The 18,776-nt window shown below is 32.3% G+C and overlaps 1 protein-coding gene across 4 annotated transcripts in view; it reads right to left on the reverse strand.

Annotated features, from left to right (window-relative positions):
* NBEA (neurobeachin) overlaps positions 1-18,776 on the reverse strand; it is a 723,704-nt gene that overhangs the window by 432,055 nt on the left and 272,873 nt on the right. For all 4 annotated transcript variants that reach the window (XM_030818536.1, XM_030818537.1, XM_030818538.1 and 1 more), the window contains 3 exons: positions 16,252-16,406; positions 13,926-14,052; positions 1,689-1,816 (listed from right to left, as the gene is read on the reverse strand). In XM_030818536.1, the coding sequence (XP_030674396.1) occupies positions 1,689-1,816; positions 13,926-14,052; positions 16,252-16,406 (410 nt within the window). The remainder of the gene's footprint in view (positions 1-1,688; positions 1,817-13,925; positions 14,053-16,251; positions 16,407-18,776) is intronic.

Below are 18,776 nucleotides of genomic sequence, written 5' to 3' on the forward strand. Positions count from 1 at the left end.
TTTAAATTAGCATGGTTCTTCTCAGAATCCAATTCTTCAGAGCATTTTATACTTCACTTTGTAGGTGGGAGTATAATAATGACAATAGCAGCATCCAGGGTGACAGCCCTACTTAAAACATCAGCAGCCTCCCTACAACACACTAGTTAAGGCCAAAGAACCCATTACCTCTCTGGCCCTAATATTCGACTACTGTCCTTCTGGTTCACATGAGACTGGCATTTTTCCTGTTCGTAGATCATACCAAGAACATCTTTCTATCCTCGTTTTAGGGCCAATGTACTGACTATTCTCTCTGCATAGAACACTCCTCTTCTAATAAGCTGTATGGCACTTATTAAGTAAGTTTTATTACTTATTATGTAAGTTTTTGCTCAAATGTAACTTTTACCATGAGGCCTATTTAAAATTGACCACTCTCTTTAAACTTCAACCTAACCTTGTCATTCTGTAATCCCAATTCTCTGTGTTGTATTTATCCTTTTACATAACATTCACTATCTTCTAACATGCTATATAATTTAATTATTCATGTTGTTTAATGCTTATTGATTTTATGTCCTCATTAGAATATATGCTCCATCTGAAGAAAAGGATCTTTGTCTGTTTACTAATATATCAAAAGTATGTAACATAGTACTTAGCCCAGAAGGAACTCAGTACTTTTGGAAACCTGAGAAGCTCATTATGTGACAATATTCTAACAGCTTCAAATGCCTTGCATAATTTAATCTTCACAAGAACCCTAAAGTGCCATCATTGACTCCAATTTATAGAAAGGAAACTAAGATACAAAGTGGCTAAGTAATTTACAAAGGCCACAAAGCTAAGAAAGTAGCTGAACTAGGATTCAAAGTCAGCTCCCAGATGCTGAGTGATTAACTCTCACAGTCTTCCTAATAGAAATACTGAGTAGAAGCAGTTGGGACAATAACAGAACAGGCACAGGAAAACTTTCTTCTACAGTAAACAGGAAGTGAAAAGCAAAAAAGATATACAAGGATGCTAAATCCCAGGATTACCTGAAATGGCATCTAAAGCCATTATTCGCCTACAGGTCATCTTGATATTGTCTAATTCTTTCTGAAGCTCAGAAATATTCATAAAACAAAACTTTTTAAAAAGAAATACAATTTTGATCAACCATATTTTTCAAAGCCACTCTCCTAGTAAATTTATCTCCTTTGCCTCCTTACTCTATGTAAGCTGCTGTTGAGGAGACACGGCTTCATCAATTCTTTGTTAAGTATTTCTCCAGATTTTTAATGTCTTCTTAGTTAAGGATTCTCACACTACAAATGTTATGTGAATAAGAAAAACCACTTAAAGACGCATGGCTCTGAGAGTCAGAAGGAAATTTCAGAGATCACTGCTTAATAAACAGGTTATCTTAATGACAGGATATACGTCAGCCCTGATAGATAGATTAAAGAACGAAAGCCTCCCATTCTGACACCTTTTCAATGTTCTTCATCTTCAAAGTTTTCTTATTGGCATTGACCATGCAAACATGTTATTTAAAAAAAATGAGTGAAGAGAAAACATACTGAATATCTTATCAGAATTTGTGAAGTAATGCCTTTACGTTCTTTTGGAAATACATATTCCTCCAGAAGCACGAATTATGCCATGATTAATACATACATCATAGGAAACTAAAATAATTATAATATAGAAAGAAATCATACCTTCTATCAATAGCTCTTGTCCATGACTGCCAAGAAGTGTACGAGATAGGAATGGGGCAAAGTCTACAAAAATTTCACGAAGAAGAGGAGCAACTTTTTCTAAAGCTCTTTCAAGTTTTGCAGTGATGCTGTTGAAATTAAGACATAAAAACTAATAAATATAATTCAATATAAAATGTCAAATAAACTTTACTTCTAAATTAAAATCTTTAAAAATCATAAATGTCCTTTCTAGCCCATGGAATAATAGCAAGCTTCATGTATACGGGACACCCTGTACAGTTTCACATACAGTCATAAGGCTACTGAAAGGTTTCAGCTAAATTGGAATGACTATACTATGAGAAAGAATTGGGGTTATGCCACCCGAAAGGGCCAAAGACTGTCCACCGCTCTATGAGTGTCCTGTAAATGAGTTTTTATATGCCTTCTCTATGTATCTATCCATCAAAGAAAATGATCTGGAACACTGACAGTGTGGGTCCCTGTGCCAGTTACAAATAATTTAATTCTTGCTCTCAAGGAGGTATTACCTGAAATCTGGACAAATAAGGGAATAACTGAAATTCATTGTAATGCAGTTGAATGCTTTGCCAAAGTAGGCATTTTCCATTTCATAAGCCTATTTACTTTTCTTTACAAACTTCTGTATTATTATATAGTTCACTGTTGAATTTTAAGTTAATAGCCATACATAAGCACTATTTGACATTCTTAAAAATACTTTGGTACATGTAAAAGTAAAAAATGGGGAGGAGGAAAATATTTCTGCTTAGACAAATGAATAACATAGTAACAGATTTATCTCTTAGATAAAAGTGCTTTGGAGTAAGACTGCTTAAACTAGAATCCTGCCTCTACCATATACTAGCTAGGTGACCTTAGGCACATTAGGCTTTCTATGTCTGCAAAATGAAGATGACTGTAGTACCTACCCAGTGAGGATTAAATAAGCTAAGGGATGTAAAGTGCACAGAAAAGCACCCAGCACACAGTGAGAAGTCAATAATGTTCACTTTTTTGACTCTACTTTGAACACACCCATATTTACACTCACAAAATGTGATTCTGATACATTAAACAAACCAAAGTCAATATATTAGATGAGCACACATTCTTCTACACTGAAGATATATACAGTTAGCAATTAAACAATGTTACAAAATAATACAAGTTCTGTCACAATGCCAGGTAACATTTTGTTACATATGAGGCAAAAATTTATAAATGAAAAAAAGGTAATTAACCATAAAATAATTTGCAATATATTACTAAGGTTTAAAACTGAACTATGGCATCTTTTTAAATTTTTAAGCAATTAAATAGCTATTAGAGAATAATATCGGATGACTTCTCTCCTAAAAACAGCCAAGTTTCAAATCTTTGAGCATTCTAAGTCTCACCATCAGCACTTCTGTTTAACTCTGTCTCCTCTTACCCGTGTCAACAGCTCTAGAGAAAGGAGAAAGCATGGAGAAAACTCAAGTTTGATCACTGCCACATATATTTAGAAAATTCTGGAGGAACAATTTTCCATAAGAAAAAGGGATTTGAAGGGGATTTGGCAGACTTACTGAAATTAAGAGATTTCAATAGTCTCCCCTACTCTGTAATTCCTAAAGCAAGGACCTCCTGAAGACACTGGTTCTCAAGCTTTAGTGTGGATCAGAATCATCTGGAGAGTCCGTTTAACCAGACTGCTGAGCTCCACCCTAGTTTCTGATTCAGCAGGTCTGTGTGTACGGCAAGCATTTGTTAGAAGTACAAATTCTCAGTCAGTGGTGTTGATGCTGCTGATCCAGGGAACACACTTTGAGAATGACTGTTTTAATGACAGTATTTACTATTAGAAAGAATTAACAAAGCGAGCAAAAGAAAGGCTACCTGAAGTCACTGAATAAACATAATCACAGTAAGTTATCTGTTACTGAATACAAAGAGATTCTTTTTTGAATATACAATTTCATTAATTCCTTCAAATCTCTAGAATCATGTCCTACAGCTCTTCCTAGCTAAACTAATTCCCTCTACTAAGAAATGGTAAGAATGGTAACAGTGAGTTTATTAAAAGGAAAAAAATCGAAATATAATAGTTTCTGATGCTCAATTCTAAATGAAGTATGATTATTTATTTTTATTTAAGATTAATAAGTGAGAGTAAAATTATTTTAGAAAAATTATTGATTAATGGAGGTTTGCATCATAGCTATTGGATTTAATGTAGTATTATTGAGTTAAAGCTAGGAACATTTTTTATCCCAGAATTACAAAAATACTGTTACTGGTGATTAAGTTAAATATGAAATAGAAACTTCAATTAATCCGAGCAACTGATTACTTCTGTAAGTATGTATAAATATACATTATTACCAATTATCTTGACTACAAAAGTCAAACGGAAATTTGAGTACTTACAAAAATTGAAATTAAGAACTGAGAAGATTTGACACAGCTAAAGAGATAATTAGTAAAGTAGACTATAGGTTAAAAGAAAATACTCAAAATCACTGAGAGAGAAATAGGGGTAGGGGGAAAGGATATAGATAGGTAAGAAATGTATTTTTAAAAAGTCTAATTTTTATGTAAGATAAGCTCTAACAGAAGGATAAAATGGGTCAGAAGCAATACCTGAAGAGGTAATGGCTAGGAAGTTTCAAAACTGAATGAAAGTGATAAAACTTCAGATTTGAAAAACTCTACAAATCTTAAGCAGGATAAATACAAAGAAAATTCACAGCACCTGAAAACATCATAGTAAAACTTATCAACTCCCAAAATACAGAACACCTTTAAAACAGACATCAGGTGGGTTGGAGTGGAGAACAGAAACAATATGACTAGGAATTAACCTATAAAATAAAGAAATAAAACACAGAATGAAAAAAGCCAAAAGACAATAAAATGATATTTTCAAAGCACTCTAAGAAAATAATTGCCAACCTAGAATTCTGTTGGTTCAAAATGTCCTTTCAAACATTGAGGTGGATTTCCAAGATGTTTGGAGAAATAGGAACTAAAAATTCATGACAGGTAAACCTGCACTAAATCAAATACTAAGAAGTGTTCTTTCAGAAGAAGAAATATGATACTAGGTGGAGGTCAGACATTCAGAAAAGAATGATGAGCAACAAAAAATGATAGTCATTTGGCTAAATCAAAACAGATGTTGACCAATAAAATAAGTATACTTTCTTGCAGGGTGTGAATTTAAGATGAACATGCACACATGCATACATATGTACATGTATGTCTGCAAAATTTGGGGTAAATTAAGTTAAACTAGAGTAAGGAAGGACCATGCATTGTCTGGGAATAGGACCTCAATAAATCAAGGACAATTCCTGCAATCTGGAGGATTATCAATTACACACTGTTTCTCAAAGTGTGTTCTCTGGACCAGCAGCATCAGCATGATCTAGCATGATGGTTAATTTTATGTGTCAGTTTTACTGGATGTCCAGATATTTGATTAAACAGCACTCTGGGTATGACTGTGAGGGTATTTATTGATAAGATTAACATTTGAATAGGTAGACTAGGTAAAGTAGACGGACCTCCTTCATGTAAGAAGGCTTCATCTAGTCAGTTGAAGATATGAATAGAACAAAAATGTTGAGCAAACTCCTTCTGCCTGAATGTTTGAGCTAGGAATACTGGTCTCTTCTGGCCTTTGGACTCAGACGGAAACATCGGCTCTTCTTCAGTCTTGAGCCAGCCAGCTTTTGGATAGGAACTTGTAACACTGGATCTCTTGGTTCTCCCACCTTGGTACTTTGATTAGAACTACACATTGGTTCTCCTGGGTCTTTAGCATACTAACTGCAGATACTGGGAATTTTCAGTTTCCATAATCATGTGAGCCAAATTTTTATAATAAATCATGTGTATATGCATGTATATTCATATGAATGTAAATATCCTATTTAATGTTTCTCTAAATAAGCTTGACTAACACACTTAAAAACTTGTTAGAGGTGCCCTAAATTCTCATGCCCTACTGGAGTCCTACTGAATCAGGTATCCAGCAATCTGTATGTTAACAAGCCCTCTATGTTATTCTGATGCATGCTGATGTTAGAAAACTACTGCACTAACGAAACAAATAATGTACAACCTTCAACTTAACAGTTTCTTGTTACTTCTCTCTAGAAATTTTTTTGGCAATATGAATAAAACTGATTAATCACTGCCAGAGCTTATCAAGAAAAGGTAAGGAAGGCAAGGAAGGCAAGGAAGGCAAGGCAGGAAGGCAGGAAGGCAGACAAGCTGGCTAGCTTAAATAAAGAATGTCAAGAATAAAAAGAAGGGACATTACTACAGATTATATGAATGTTAAAAGAATAACACGATAATATTATGAAAAGCTTTATGCCAACAAAAACCTACCAAAGCTGACACTGGAAAAAATAGAAAATTTTGGGAGATCTGTAACTAATTAAATTGAAATTTTAATTAAGAAACTTTCCTAAAAGAAGAGATCCAGGGTTAGGTGTCTTTGCTTGTGAAGTTTACTAAATATTTCAGGGGAAAAATCAAAAAATAATCTTATAGAAGCTTTCAAGAGATAAATCTATTTCACATTACAATGAAATTGGATTTCTTACAGAAATTGAGAATTCTTTTAGCATTTAAAAATTAAATCAATATAGTATACCATGTTAACAAAAGGAGAAAAACCACATGATCATCTTAGTGTATATTTAAAAAGCATAAGATAAAATTCAACATACATCATGATAGCAAGTTTTTGTTAATTACAAATATAAGAGATGTGTAACATTTATTGAAAATTATATATAATTAATAGGTAAGAGGTATCATAGTTAATGATAAATGTTCAATGTTTTTCATCTGAGATGAAAAATTTAAAAATAATGCCTGCTATAACCATGACTATAATAAATTGCATTAGAGGTACTGGGTGGCACTGTAAGTTAAGAAAAAGAAATTAAAAGGTGCAAGGATTTTAGTGGGGGAAAAAACTCCCCCATTATTCACGGATGACAGAATTATGTATATACATATACATTTTTAAACAATCTATAGAAAAATAATTAGGAATAATAAGTGAGTTAACATTTCAGGATATTCTCTCAACATACTGAAATGGAAACAAAAGAATTAAAATTTATAAAAGAAATCGTTGAAAACATGATAAAAATATAAAATTCATTTGTAGCCTTGAAAAAGTAAGATGGTCTAAAATTACCTTCCATGCTAACAGTTAAAAAAATTAGACAAATACAGGGAACAACTATTTTCAGACAATACAGGGAGTACAGGACTATGAACCCTATAGACGGGGAAACCAATGAGGTGAGCTCCCCCATCATCCATGTTTCCTTTATGGAGGTATTCCCTATATTATGGCAAATACTGAGTCCTGCAATGTTTTTGAGTTGACACGACTGAGACTGTAGTTCAAAACAGCCAAGGTGAATAGAATTTGCAGGACAGAGTCCCTGAGAGGAGGAAGCTATAAAGAAAAAAATTTCCAAAAACCTGAGTCTTAGGCTGAATAGCAATCTGATTATGTGAAGCCTGAAAGCTCCAAGGGCTAGAATAGAACAATTTTTTGAAAAGAAAAATTATGAAGGAGCTGCAACACAAACATCACTGAGAGTGCATAGTGCTGGGAATAGTCTGTATTCCCTCCAGCCAGGAAGGAGAGATCTCATTAAATACACTGAGCATTCAGGAGAAATTCTAGCGAGTCCACCCTTTCTAAGTGTGGCAAAAGCAATCCAAGAATACAGGCCTCTCTAAATTTGCCTTAAAAGGTCTTAAAAACATGCCTCATGAGCAAGGACAGCCTTTTCAACAAATGGTGCTGGAACAAATGGACATTCATAGGCAAAAATATGTACCTCAACCTAAACCTCACACCTTACACAGACATCAGCTCAAAATAGATCACAGACTTAAAAGTAAAACAAGTTTTAAACCACAAAACTTTATAGAAAATACAATATAAATTTTGGGAACGTAGGGCTAGGTGAAGAGCTCTTAGACATGACACCAAAAGCTTAACTATAAAAAGGTAAATCTGACAAGCCAGATTAAAAAAAAAATTTAAATTTTTCTCTGCTAAAAAACCCGTTAAAAGGATGAAACAGGGAGCAGCACGTCTAAGCGAAAACATTTGCAAACTACATTTCTAAAAAAGGACTTGAATTTCAATATAACAAAAACTCTGAGTTCAAAAGTTAAAAAGTGATCCAATTAAAAAATGGGCAAAAGACATGAACAGACAATTCATGAAGGAGACATACTGATGGAAAATAAACACAAGAAAAGATGTTCTGCATCTTTATCCATTAGGAAAATACAAATTCAGACCACAGTAAGATATCACTACATACCTATCAGAATGCTTAAAAAGAATGCTGGTAACAATGAGGAGAAACTGGACCACTCACACATTGCCAGGGGAAACACAAAGTGGTACAGCCACTCTAGAAGACAGTTTTGCAGTTTCTTATAAAACTAATCATATACTTACCACAGAGCCAGTAATCTCACTCTTGGGTACTTATCCCAGAGAAATAAAAATATATGTTCACATAAAAACAAATATCCACTGTAACTTTATTTTTAATAGCCCCAAACTGGAAAAAAACTTAAATGTCCTTTAGTAGGTGTATGTTTAAACAAACTGTCATCCATACACCATAGAATATGACTCAGAAATAAAAAAGGAACATACTATTAATTAATGCAACAACTTGAATGGATTGCATGGCAGTATTTTTAGTTAAGAAAGATAAATGTCAAAATGCACCTCTGTAAAGTGTATGAATCCAAGAAGAAATAGGGAAAATTAGAAAAAAATATTGAATATAAAAAATACTACATTTGTACAATACAGGTAAAACTGTGCTTGGAGGAAAAGTTATGGCTTTAAATGCTCATATAACATATCATTAAACAAGAAAGGTCTAAAATCAAAGATCCAAGAGAGGGGCTGGGAAACATCTGTAAAGGATAAGATAGTAAATATTTTAAGCTTTAGGCCATATTGTCTCTGTTCCAACTATTTAACTCAGTCACAGTAATGTGAAAGCAGTGATAGGCAATACATAAGCAAATGAGTGTGGCTGCATTCCAATAACTTTATGTACAAAGCTGGTGGCAGAATTATTTGGCCCATTGTCCACAGTTTATAGACAATCTCAGTTTCCACTCTAAGATATGGAAAGAAAAAAGCAAGCAAACATGATGTAAATAGAAAGGAGTAATAAGAGCAGAATTCACATAATAGAAAACAAAAAAACTCTAAAAATATTAATGAACACAGTATCATTTCTGGGGGGAAATCATAATATTGAAAAGCAATAGCTATTCTGATAATGAGAAAATGAGAAAAAACAAAAATTAACAAAATCTGAAATGAAAGAGGGAACATCATTAGAGGTCATGCTTATATTTTAAAATATTAATAATAAAATTTAAAAAATTACAAAGAATTTATGGCAATAAATCCAACAACTTAGATAAGATGGGTAAATTCATTGAAGACAAAAATAACAAAACAGATACAAAAATAAATATACTATCTGGATACTCATTTATCAATTAAAAAAACTGAATCTGTAATTTAAATTTTCCCAGAAAGAAAATTCCAGGCAGAAATGGCTCTACTGGTGAATTCTCAAACATTTTAGGATAAATAATACTAAAGCTACAAGTGACATTATCTCATGCATAGAAAATAATAAGGAAACTACAGAAAGTGTTAGATAGATTATGTGAGTTTAGAAAGTTCTAAACAACTTACCAAGTTTACTAAAAGTGGCAAGATTATAAAATATAAAATCAATATATAAAAATCAATACACTAATACAAAATTGTCCCCTTTTTTCAGTTTTACTGAGGTAAAATTGACATAGACAATCATTGATTTGCTATTTTTTAAGATACATTAATTTGCACTTCCTATAATTTCATAAAAATGGAATCATACACTATGTACTCTTTTTTGTCTGGCTTCCAACTCCCAATTGGAAATTTAGAGCAAAAAATCTAATATAATGTCATCAAATACATGAAAATTTAGAAAAACATAAAAATTTTAAAAGACATAAAAATAAGTACAAGTTTTACAATGAAAACTACAGTAAGTTGCTGAAAAAAATTAAAGATCCCAATGAATGACAATTTCAAAGGTTTGAATACTCAGTATTATGATGAAGAGTCTCCTCAAATTTAAAGGTTCAACAGAGTTGTAATTAAAATTTCAGCAGAATTTCTTTTTTTGTTGCTTTAGAATTGACAAGTCACTTCTAAAATTTACATGAAAATGCAAATTAACCCAGAAAAGTCAAAGCAATTTTAAAAAACAATAGTTAGAGGACTTATATTACATCATCTCTTTCAAAACTTAATATAAAGCTATGATACAGGAAGATAGTGCAGTAGTGACATATAGTTCATGGGACAGAATGGAGTCTAGAAATAGATCTACACATAGGTGGTCAATTGATTTTAAATCAATTCCAAGGTAATTGAATGGTAGTGAAACATTAATATACATAAAGACAGAGCCAAATCCCAAACTTTACCGCACCACAGACACAAAAACTAAGTCAAAACCGATCAGAAACCTAATAAAGATAAAACTACAAAACTTCTATTTTAGAAGAAAATATAGTAGAATATCTACATGACTTTGTGGTAGGTAAAGATTTCTTATGATTTACAAATGGCACAAATCATAAAAGACAAAACTATTTGAGACAATGAACTTGAACTTTGTCAAATTAGAAACTTTTGTTATTAACAATTTTAAGAAAATAAAAATATATACAACAAAATGGAACAAAAAATTCTAGACTGCATGTTTCTCACAAAGGACATATACGAAGAATATACAAAGAGCTCATATCTCAAGAAAAATTTTAAAAGATACCAAGAGATTTCAATGGCCCATAAGCATATGCAAAAAAGAATACTCACCATCATTAATCAATAGGAAAGAAAACATAAAACCAAATGAGATATGGTTACCCACCCATTATAAAGTCTTAAAAAGACTGACAATACCAAGTGCTGACAAGAATATGGAAAAAATAGAACTACACATTGCTGGCAGTAATATAAAATGATACAACTACTTTGCACAACAGCGCAGCAGTTTCTCATATGGTTAAGCATACACTTACTATCCAACCAGAATTTTTCTCCTAGTGTTCAGCCATAAGAAATGAAAATTTATGTCCACACCAAGATGTGTTTTCAAATATCCATAGAATCATTATTTATAACTACAACAAAATGGGAAAACCCAGATGGCTATCAACAGGTGAAAAGAAGAGTAGATTATTAATAGCCATATAATGGGATAATACCTACCAATAAAAAGGAATAGACTACTCATAAACAAAAAGACATCGATAAATCACAGATCATTAGGATGAATGAAAGAAGACAGACACCAAAAATAGAATGTACTGTTGATTCCATCTATGTGAAAACCTTGAAAAGCCAAATCTAATTCACAATGTTAAAAAGCATTTCGGTGTTTCCCTGGGACAGAGATGGGAGTGAATAACAAACAGGGCACACAGAACTTTCGGGGTGATGGGTATATTCTACATCTCGATTGTGGTGGCGGTTATATGGATGCATAAACTAATCAAAACTCATTAAAATGCACGCTCAAAATGAGTGTTTTTTATTGAGTTTAAACAATATAAACAAATAGTTTCAACGAAGTTTATCTGAAAACTTCAGGAAAATAGAAACATATACAAAATATTCAATTCCTAAGAATAAATCAATTTAGAAACATGTAAGACTTCTACATAGAAAACTAAAAATCATTACTGAAAAAAATAAGAACACCTAAGGAAATGGTAGGAATATATGATAATCACAGTTTGTTAGTCACAGATTGAATGAGACCTATATAGCCCCAACTGCAATAGATCCAAATACTCCATTACTTATGAAAACCCCAGCAAGTTGTTTTTAAAATGGATATTGACAAACTAATTCTAAATATAAATGTAAATGCAAAGCATCAAGAATAGCTCAGACTTTCTTGAGGAAAAATAACAGGGTGAGAAGATCTTACTCAACTCAATATTTATTAAACCTAAGGCTAATTAAGATGGTATGACTTAAAGACAAAGAGATGAGGCAGAGCTGTTTGCTGAACTATAATGAAGTGTATATGAAAAACTAATTTGTGACAAAAATGACAGAACACAGGAAAAAGAAGTGTCTTTCAAATAAATGGTGCTGGGTCATCTTCATATACCTATTACTCCTACTTCATTATAATCACAAAAAATTCCAAATGGATTACACATCTAAATACAAACAGCAAAGAATAAAGCAGCCAGAAGGCAAGACAGGGAAAATGTAGACAAAGCACTTATAACCTCAAAAGCACTTATACACCAAAAAATTATAAAGTGAACTTAATTAAAATTTACAACTTCTGTTGATCAAAATAGACCATATTGATAATGATAAGAAAAGCCAGAAAATGGAAGAAGATATATGTATGGCATATAATCTATAAAGGGCTCATTTTCAAAAAATTAATAAGAAAAAGACAAAAAAAAGCCCGCAATTTAAAAAAATGGACTAGAGACTTCAACAGCAAATCAAAAGAAGAAAACAAAAGACCAATGTATTTAAAAAGTGCTCAACCTCATTTATCATCAGGAGAATACAAACTAAAAATGCAATGGAATGCCACTATACTTCCACCAAAATGGCTAAAATGACAGACTAAATACTAAGTCCTATCAAAGATATGAAGCAACAAGACCTCTCATCATCTGCTGCTGAGTTAGTAAACTAGTACAACCACTTTCGAAAACCATTTGGCATTATCTACTAAAACTGAACATATACAAACACTACGAATCAGCAATTACACTCCAAATTATCTAACAAATATGCATATTAATGTGTAGTACACACACGTAATAGTAGTACACTCATAGTAATTATGTGGCCTTATCTATATAGCAGTATTATTTGTAATAACTAAGAAATGGAAAATTCCAAATGCCCATCATCAGTAAAATGAATTAATAAATTATGGTATAGACACATAAATGAGAATAAATGAATAAACTCTTGTTATATGCAACAATAGTAGATGAATCTCATAAAAAGAATGTTGAACAAAAGAAGCCAGAGACAAAGAAAAACATCTGATGTACTTACATTTACATAAAATGCAAAAAGGACAAAACTAGCTTAGTATTAAAAGTCAGGGTAAGGAATTGGAAGAAAAGCAAGAACAGTGACTGGGAAAAAAGTGCTCAGTAGGCGTTCCTGGTGTACAGTCTATTGGTTGACTTGGCTGATGATGAGTGTGTTCATTCTTTCAATAAGCTTTTATATTCTATATTTGTGTTATACTTCTATAAAAACTGTGAATACATACACGTGTGTGTGTGTGTGTTTACGTGTACACAATCTTACTCCAAGAATGAAGGCCAGTCTCTTCTAGGAATGGTCTTTAATCATGACAGATAAGGTAATGTTTGCTTATTCAAGTTCCAATGATGTTATATATAACAATGTAGATTTATTTTGAAAGTTACTTAGTTAGTTAGTTAATTAATTAATTTATTTATTTGAGACACAGTCTCACTCTGTCACCCAGGCTGGAGTGCAGCGGTGCGATCTCGGCTCACTGCAACCTCTGCCTCCCGGGTTCAAGTGATTCTCCTGCCCTAGCCTCCCTCCCGAGTGGCTGGGATTATAGGCGTGCACCACCACACCCTGCTAAGTTTCGTATTTTTAGTAAAGACAAAGTTTCACCATGTTTTCCAGGCTGGTCTCCAACTCCTGGCCTCAAGTGATCTGCCCTCCTCGGCCTTCCAAAGTGCTGGGATTACAGGCGTGAGCCACCACGCCTGGCCTGAAAGTTTATATTTTAAATTTTTTATCACCCCCTAAAGATGCCCAATTTTATCATGTTACCATTTGTACGTTTTAACCTTTACCGAAAATAGTAACATGCACTAAATGACAGTGAATTACTAATACAACAGTAAACATTTTAAAATCACTGAAGATCTCTGCTTAGACCTAAATATATCACAGATTTTTACATAATAACTAGCCAAAAATATCAGAATTGTGAAATGTAATCACAAAATAATTAACCTTCATTCTCAAGAAATCTTTCTATATTTTTGTATTTTTGTGTACTGTTTCACTACATTTAAAAAGAGTTAAAATGAATAAAAACAAGTAGTCATGCATACCTCATATTTTCAGCTGAATCTTCTGGCATTGGAGCAACAGTTTGCACAGCTGGAAGGTTTTTGCTGGTAGCACCATTCACAAAACTAGAAGAGGAGGAAGAGGAGGAGGACCCTGAATCCACGGCACCTGTTCCCAAAATAATAATTTTTAGCCTTAAACATAAATTTATTTTAAAAAATTTTAATTACACCATTACTATCTGATTTTGAAAGAATTACTCATCAGAATTTCAAAACCGAATTTGACAATTAATCATTTGGCCATTAGTAAGTATGCTAATAAATATAATTTTATATAACAGATGTTGCATTGAAATCTAATTGACTTACTTACATTAATCTAACAAAACTACATACTACAAATGGGGTATAAATAAAAAACATCAACAAATGAAAAAATTTTTCAATAAAATGATGCTGATAAAACAATGCAAATTTAGGTGTGAAAAACTTATCTTTTTATAGCTACATTGTAATATTTTTGGTTTGCATCATTTAAGACATAGTTTGGAGTGAACTATCTGAGCATAAATTTGTGGCACTGCAGCATCTAATGTTCCTTTTGATAAGATCACTGCTTAAGAAGGGCTATAATGAGTTACATTAGTACCTGGTCTTAAAATAATGAGTCTTCCCTCAATGATATAAAGATACCATTTTAGTAAAGATTTTTCTAACATACGCCACCTAAGTATATTAAATAGCTGTGGAGTTGAGGGACATCTAGTGTTCCTAAATATTATCATCTTATACTGATTCCCATAAAAGTGAATAGCTTACTGGGATTTCCACTATAACATTTTATAGCACCTATGTGCCAATATTTGAAATGAACAGTATGCCCAGTTTAGCTGTTGGCTCACAATTTATACACACACACACATACACACACACACATTTTTAAGAAGTTTATCACTTACATTTTTATTTCTCATTGTAATATTATATACTTTATACTATCATCAAAACTCTTGCTACCATCACTTTCCATATTATTAATTCTTAAAATAGAAATTAAAAAGAAAACATCATGACTTGTCTCATATAAAAATAAAAAAGGTGATTTCATTTTGCATTTACCTAACTCCTAACAAGAATAAGGACTTCATTCACATTTTTAAAATCTTTACAGTTTTAAAGTATATACTTTAGTAAAAGAAAAACAGTTTTACTCCTATTTCTAGAAAGCTGAATGAGTATAAAGAATGAAACTCTAACACTGGAAAGACTTTAAAGTCTTCAGACAAACCAGACAGAAATATCTATTTATAATACAGGTAAACAATAGATGGTCTATTCTTGGACACAATGCCATTAATGACATTTATTTGCCAATATAAATATTCTTAATAGAGTACATTCTACTTACTACAACCCCATAAATGTGTTGTTCATGATATGTCAGACTCAGGTGGTACGATAAACAAGATAGATACAGAAAGCACAAAAAAGAGCTATGAAATTAATAAAAATGGGAAGAACCTAAGTAATGATAATAAATGGAAAAGTTCAAGGCTATACAGTTTGGAGAAGAGAAGACTACTATAGTCAGGGAAGAAAAGTCAGGGATCATCTGGCGCTGTATAAATACCTAAAATGGAATCACAAAGATTTGGGTAAGGATTTATTTAGCTAATAATCAACAGGAACATTTCTGGAAATTTACAAAAAAAAGGTTATTTTAGGCAGACTTTTAATATTTGCAATGATTTGAAATTTTTTGTTCCTAGATTCATAAGGAATTTGTTGGGCAATGAATTGGATCAAATTATAATCTATGTATATGAATTAATTCAACATCAAACAATGGTTCTTATTCACATGCACTTTTTATCAAGTTCAGGTGCTGGCATATAGTCAAGGTTCTTAGGGGAGCTCTGCCTCCCTTAGGGGATTTAGCAAAGAATATATGTTAGAACTCAACCAATCATGTCCCCAAATCTGCTTTCTGTCACTACCATTTTTAATACATCTTGATATTCTTGATACATTTTACTGATTTTTACATATCAAACTTCAGTGTTCAAATTATCCTTTGCCTCTACTCCCCAAATATCTTTCAGTAATCTGATTTCACTCTGAAAATAAACAGCACTGTTTTGAGAAGACTCAAAACCAATACTGTCCTCTAAAATGACCACTAAAAAATGCACTCTACAACTATAGACAAATTCTAAAAAGTCATAACATAAAATATAACCTTCTTAAAAATTAAGATAATCTTAAATGATTAGGATATTTTAATTTTTAAGATCAAATAAGCAGAAAAATGAAGATATAGAAAACATAAAAAGATGATTATCACAAAAATATATAAGGACAATACCTGTTGTATTAATCATACTTTTTGGTGTAGCTCCAGTAGCAGCAAATATATTAGAGGTACTGCCTGTTGGCAACCCACTTCCAGCAGTAGTGGCTCCCACAGTGGTTACAGCTAAACTACCTGGAGGTGGTTTCTTTACAGGCACCACAACACTCCTGCCAAGAAATGAAGGATTGAAAATAACAAACGTGAGGTTGAAGATGAATTCTAATCCCACTGCAACAGATATACATAGTCAACATCGAATTTCTCCCTCTTTCTTCTTTTAATTAAAAAAAAAAATGTAAACTCCTTAGTCCAGCTTTGTCAGTAGAAAGGATAAGGACATTAAGGATATATTATAAAGCGTGTTGCCTAGTTGATTTGGCCAACATTTTTGTAGACTTTGGAGTCTGCAAACCTTTCTTAAGATGGCATATGGACTGTGATCATAAATCTGGGAATATTAAGAAATTTGTGCTAAAGTTAGTAGATTTTGCCTATGCACATAGAATTTTTGGCAAAATATACATTTAAAACGTCCATCTTATCCATATCACATTCTCCATGTTTAAAATATTCATAAATGGGTAAAAACATAAAACATTTGAATGCCAATTTTTTTATTTATTTGTTTGTTTTTTTGAGACAGAGTCTCACTCTGTCACCTAGGAGGAGCACAGTGGTGCCATCTTGGCTCACTACAACCTCTGCCTCCTATGTTCAAGTGATTCTCCTGTGTCAGCCTCCCAAGTAGCTGGGATTACAGCTACATGCCACCACACCCAGGTAATTTTTGTATTTTTAGTAGAGGCGGGATTTTACTAGGTTGGTCAGGCTGGTCTCAAACTTCTGACCTCAGGTGATCCACCCCCTTGGCCTCCCAAAGTGCTGGGATTACAGGCGTGAGCCACCGCACCCAGCCTTTAAATGCCAAATTCTAAAGCTTCTTCATAGTAAAGCTGAAAATTAAACCAAGGAATAATAAATAACATCTAAGGGTATAATAACGTTATGCTTTATTTTTCTGAACAAAATTGAGTTGCTTTTATAGTAGGAATATTGTTATAATGAAAGAGAACGCGGATGATAGAGAGACATTTGGTTAGAAGTTTATTTAGCTTTTCAACCTTGGTTTCTTTAATAGAGGAGTTCAACATTTCCCCAGGTTTCTTTAGCGTATTTTAAACGTATTTCATTTTAAAATTTCTGAATTTGACATTGTGTTAAGGTTAAATGACAAATAAATATGGATATTAGTCAATTTTTAAAAATGTATAAAGTAACTACTTCTCTAACTTAATAAATATCTAAACTTTCTTGCAGTAAAGGTTCATTCTTCTCGAAGTTTATAACACTGCAAACTTCATTTAACAAATATCTTCCAAACCTTACTCAACCATCATTGAATTTATTCATCTACAAATAGATGTATGACCTATTTTAATCAAATGTAATGCTTGGAAACCAGTAACTGACAGTGCTAAAATATCCAACTTGATTTACATCTTTTTAATGCATCTCTATTTTATACTTACTCAATGAAAAAAATCTACCTAAAGAAAACTACATCAATGGTCCTTTCTCAAATAAGTCTGTTGCTTAAACTTCCTTAATATCAACACTTTTTTTTTCCACAAATAAGTGGCTTTGTTAATATCTTCAGTGACTTCTTTAATGTTAATAATCTAAATTTGTAATAATTATTATTCTTAATTTTAGAAATACTTAAAACATTTTGTGTGACCACGGGTAATATAATCTTAAATAGTTTTACTCATGTCAAAAAATTCCTTCACTATCTCCTTTAGGTACTTTCTTCTTTTCTCTTTAAGCATGTTGGTGTCAAATTCTTTAGACTCAAACTTTAACTCTCAATTATCTATCTAATTACCTAAAGCACACATTATGCTTTCAATCTCTATATTGGCAAGTCCTCCTCTAATGCCTCCGTTTATTTCATTGAGAGGTAGTGTGACATTGCAGAAAGGAATATAAGATGTGGACTATATTTCAAAACTAAGGCTTGAAAACTGGACCACTCTCAAACTGTATGATCTTACATTTTTTGAGTGTAAAATTGTAAGACTAATGCTACCTCCCTCACATACAATTGGGGAGATTAAAGGAGATCATATTTAAATGGACTTTGTCAATTATGAGGTATATTATAAATGTTAATAACCATTACCACTGTCTAAAATGAAATATATTTTTTGTCTATGGGATATAAAGCATCTACTTATAATGATCTACATAAAAATCAATAGAAAAAAGGAACATGCCAATATTTGGGGTTTGTTATCAAAAATTCTCCTCTAAACTTATAAAATAATGTGAGATGTACTATTTCATTGACTCTCCAGCAAGAAAACAAAACCATCAACTGTTGATTTGAAGAGAAGTCAATAATGAAAGTATAATGCTCTTTTTTCTGCATCTCTCATGATTTTTTTTTTAGGACAACAGCAGACACAAAGATGTTTATTTATGGATAAAGAATCATGAGCTAATTAACAGTGCTATGAGATGAATTTGCAGAAGGT

Source organism: Nomascus leucogenys, chromosome 9, assembly GCF_006542625.1.
Source record: "Nomascus leucogenys isolate Asia chromosome 9, Asia_NLE_v1, whole genome shotgun sequence".
NCBI classification, from domain to species: Eukaryota; Metazoa; Chordata; class Mammalia; order Primates; family Hylobatidae; genus Nomascus; species Nomascus leucogenys.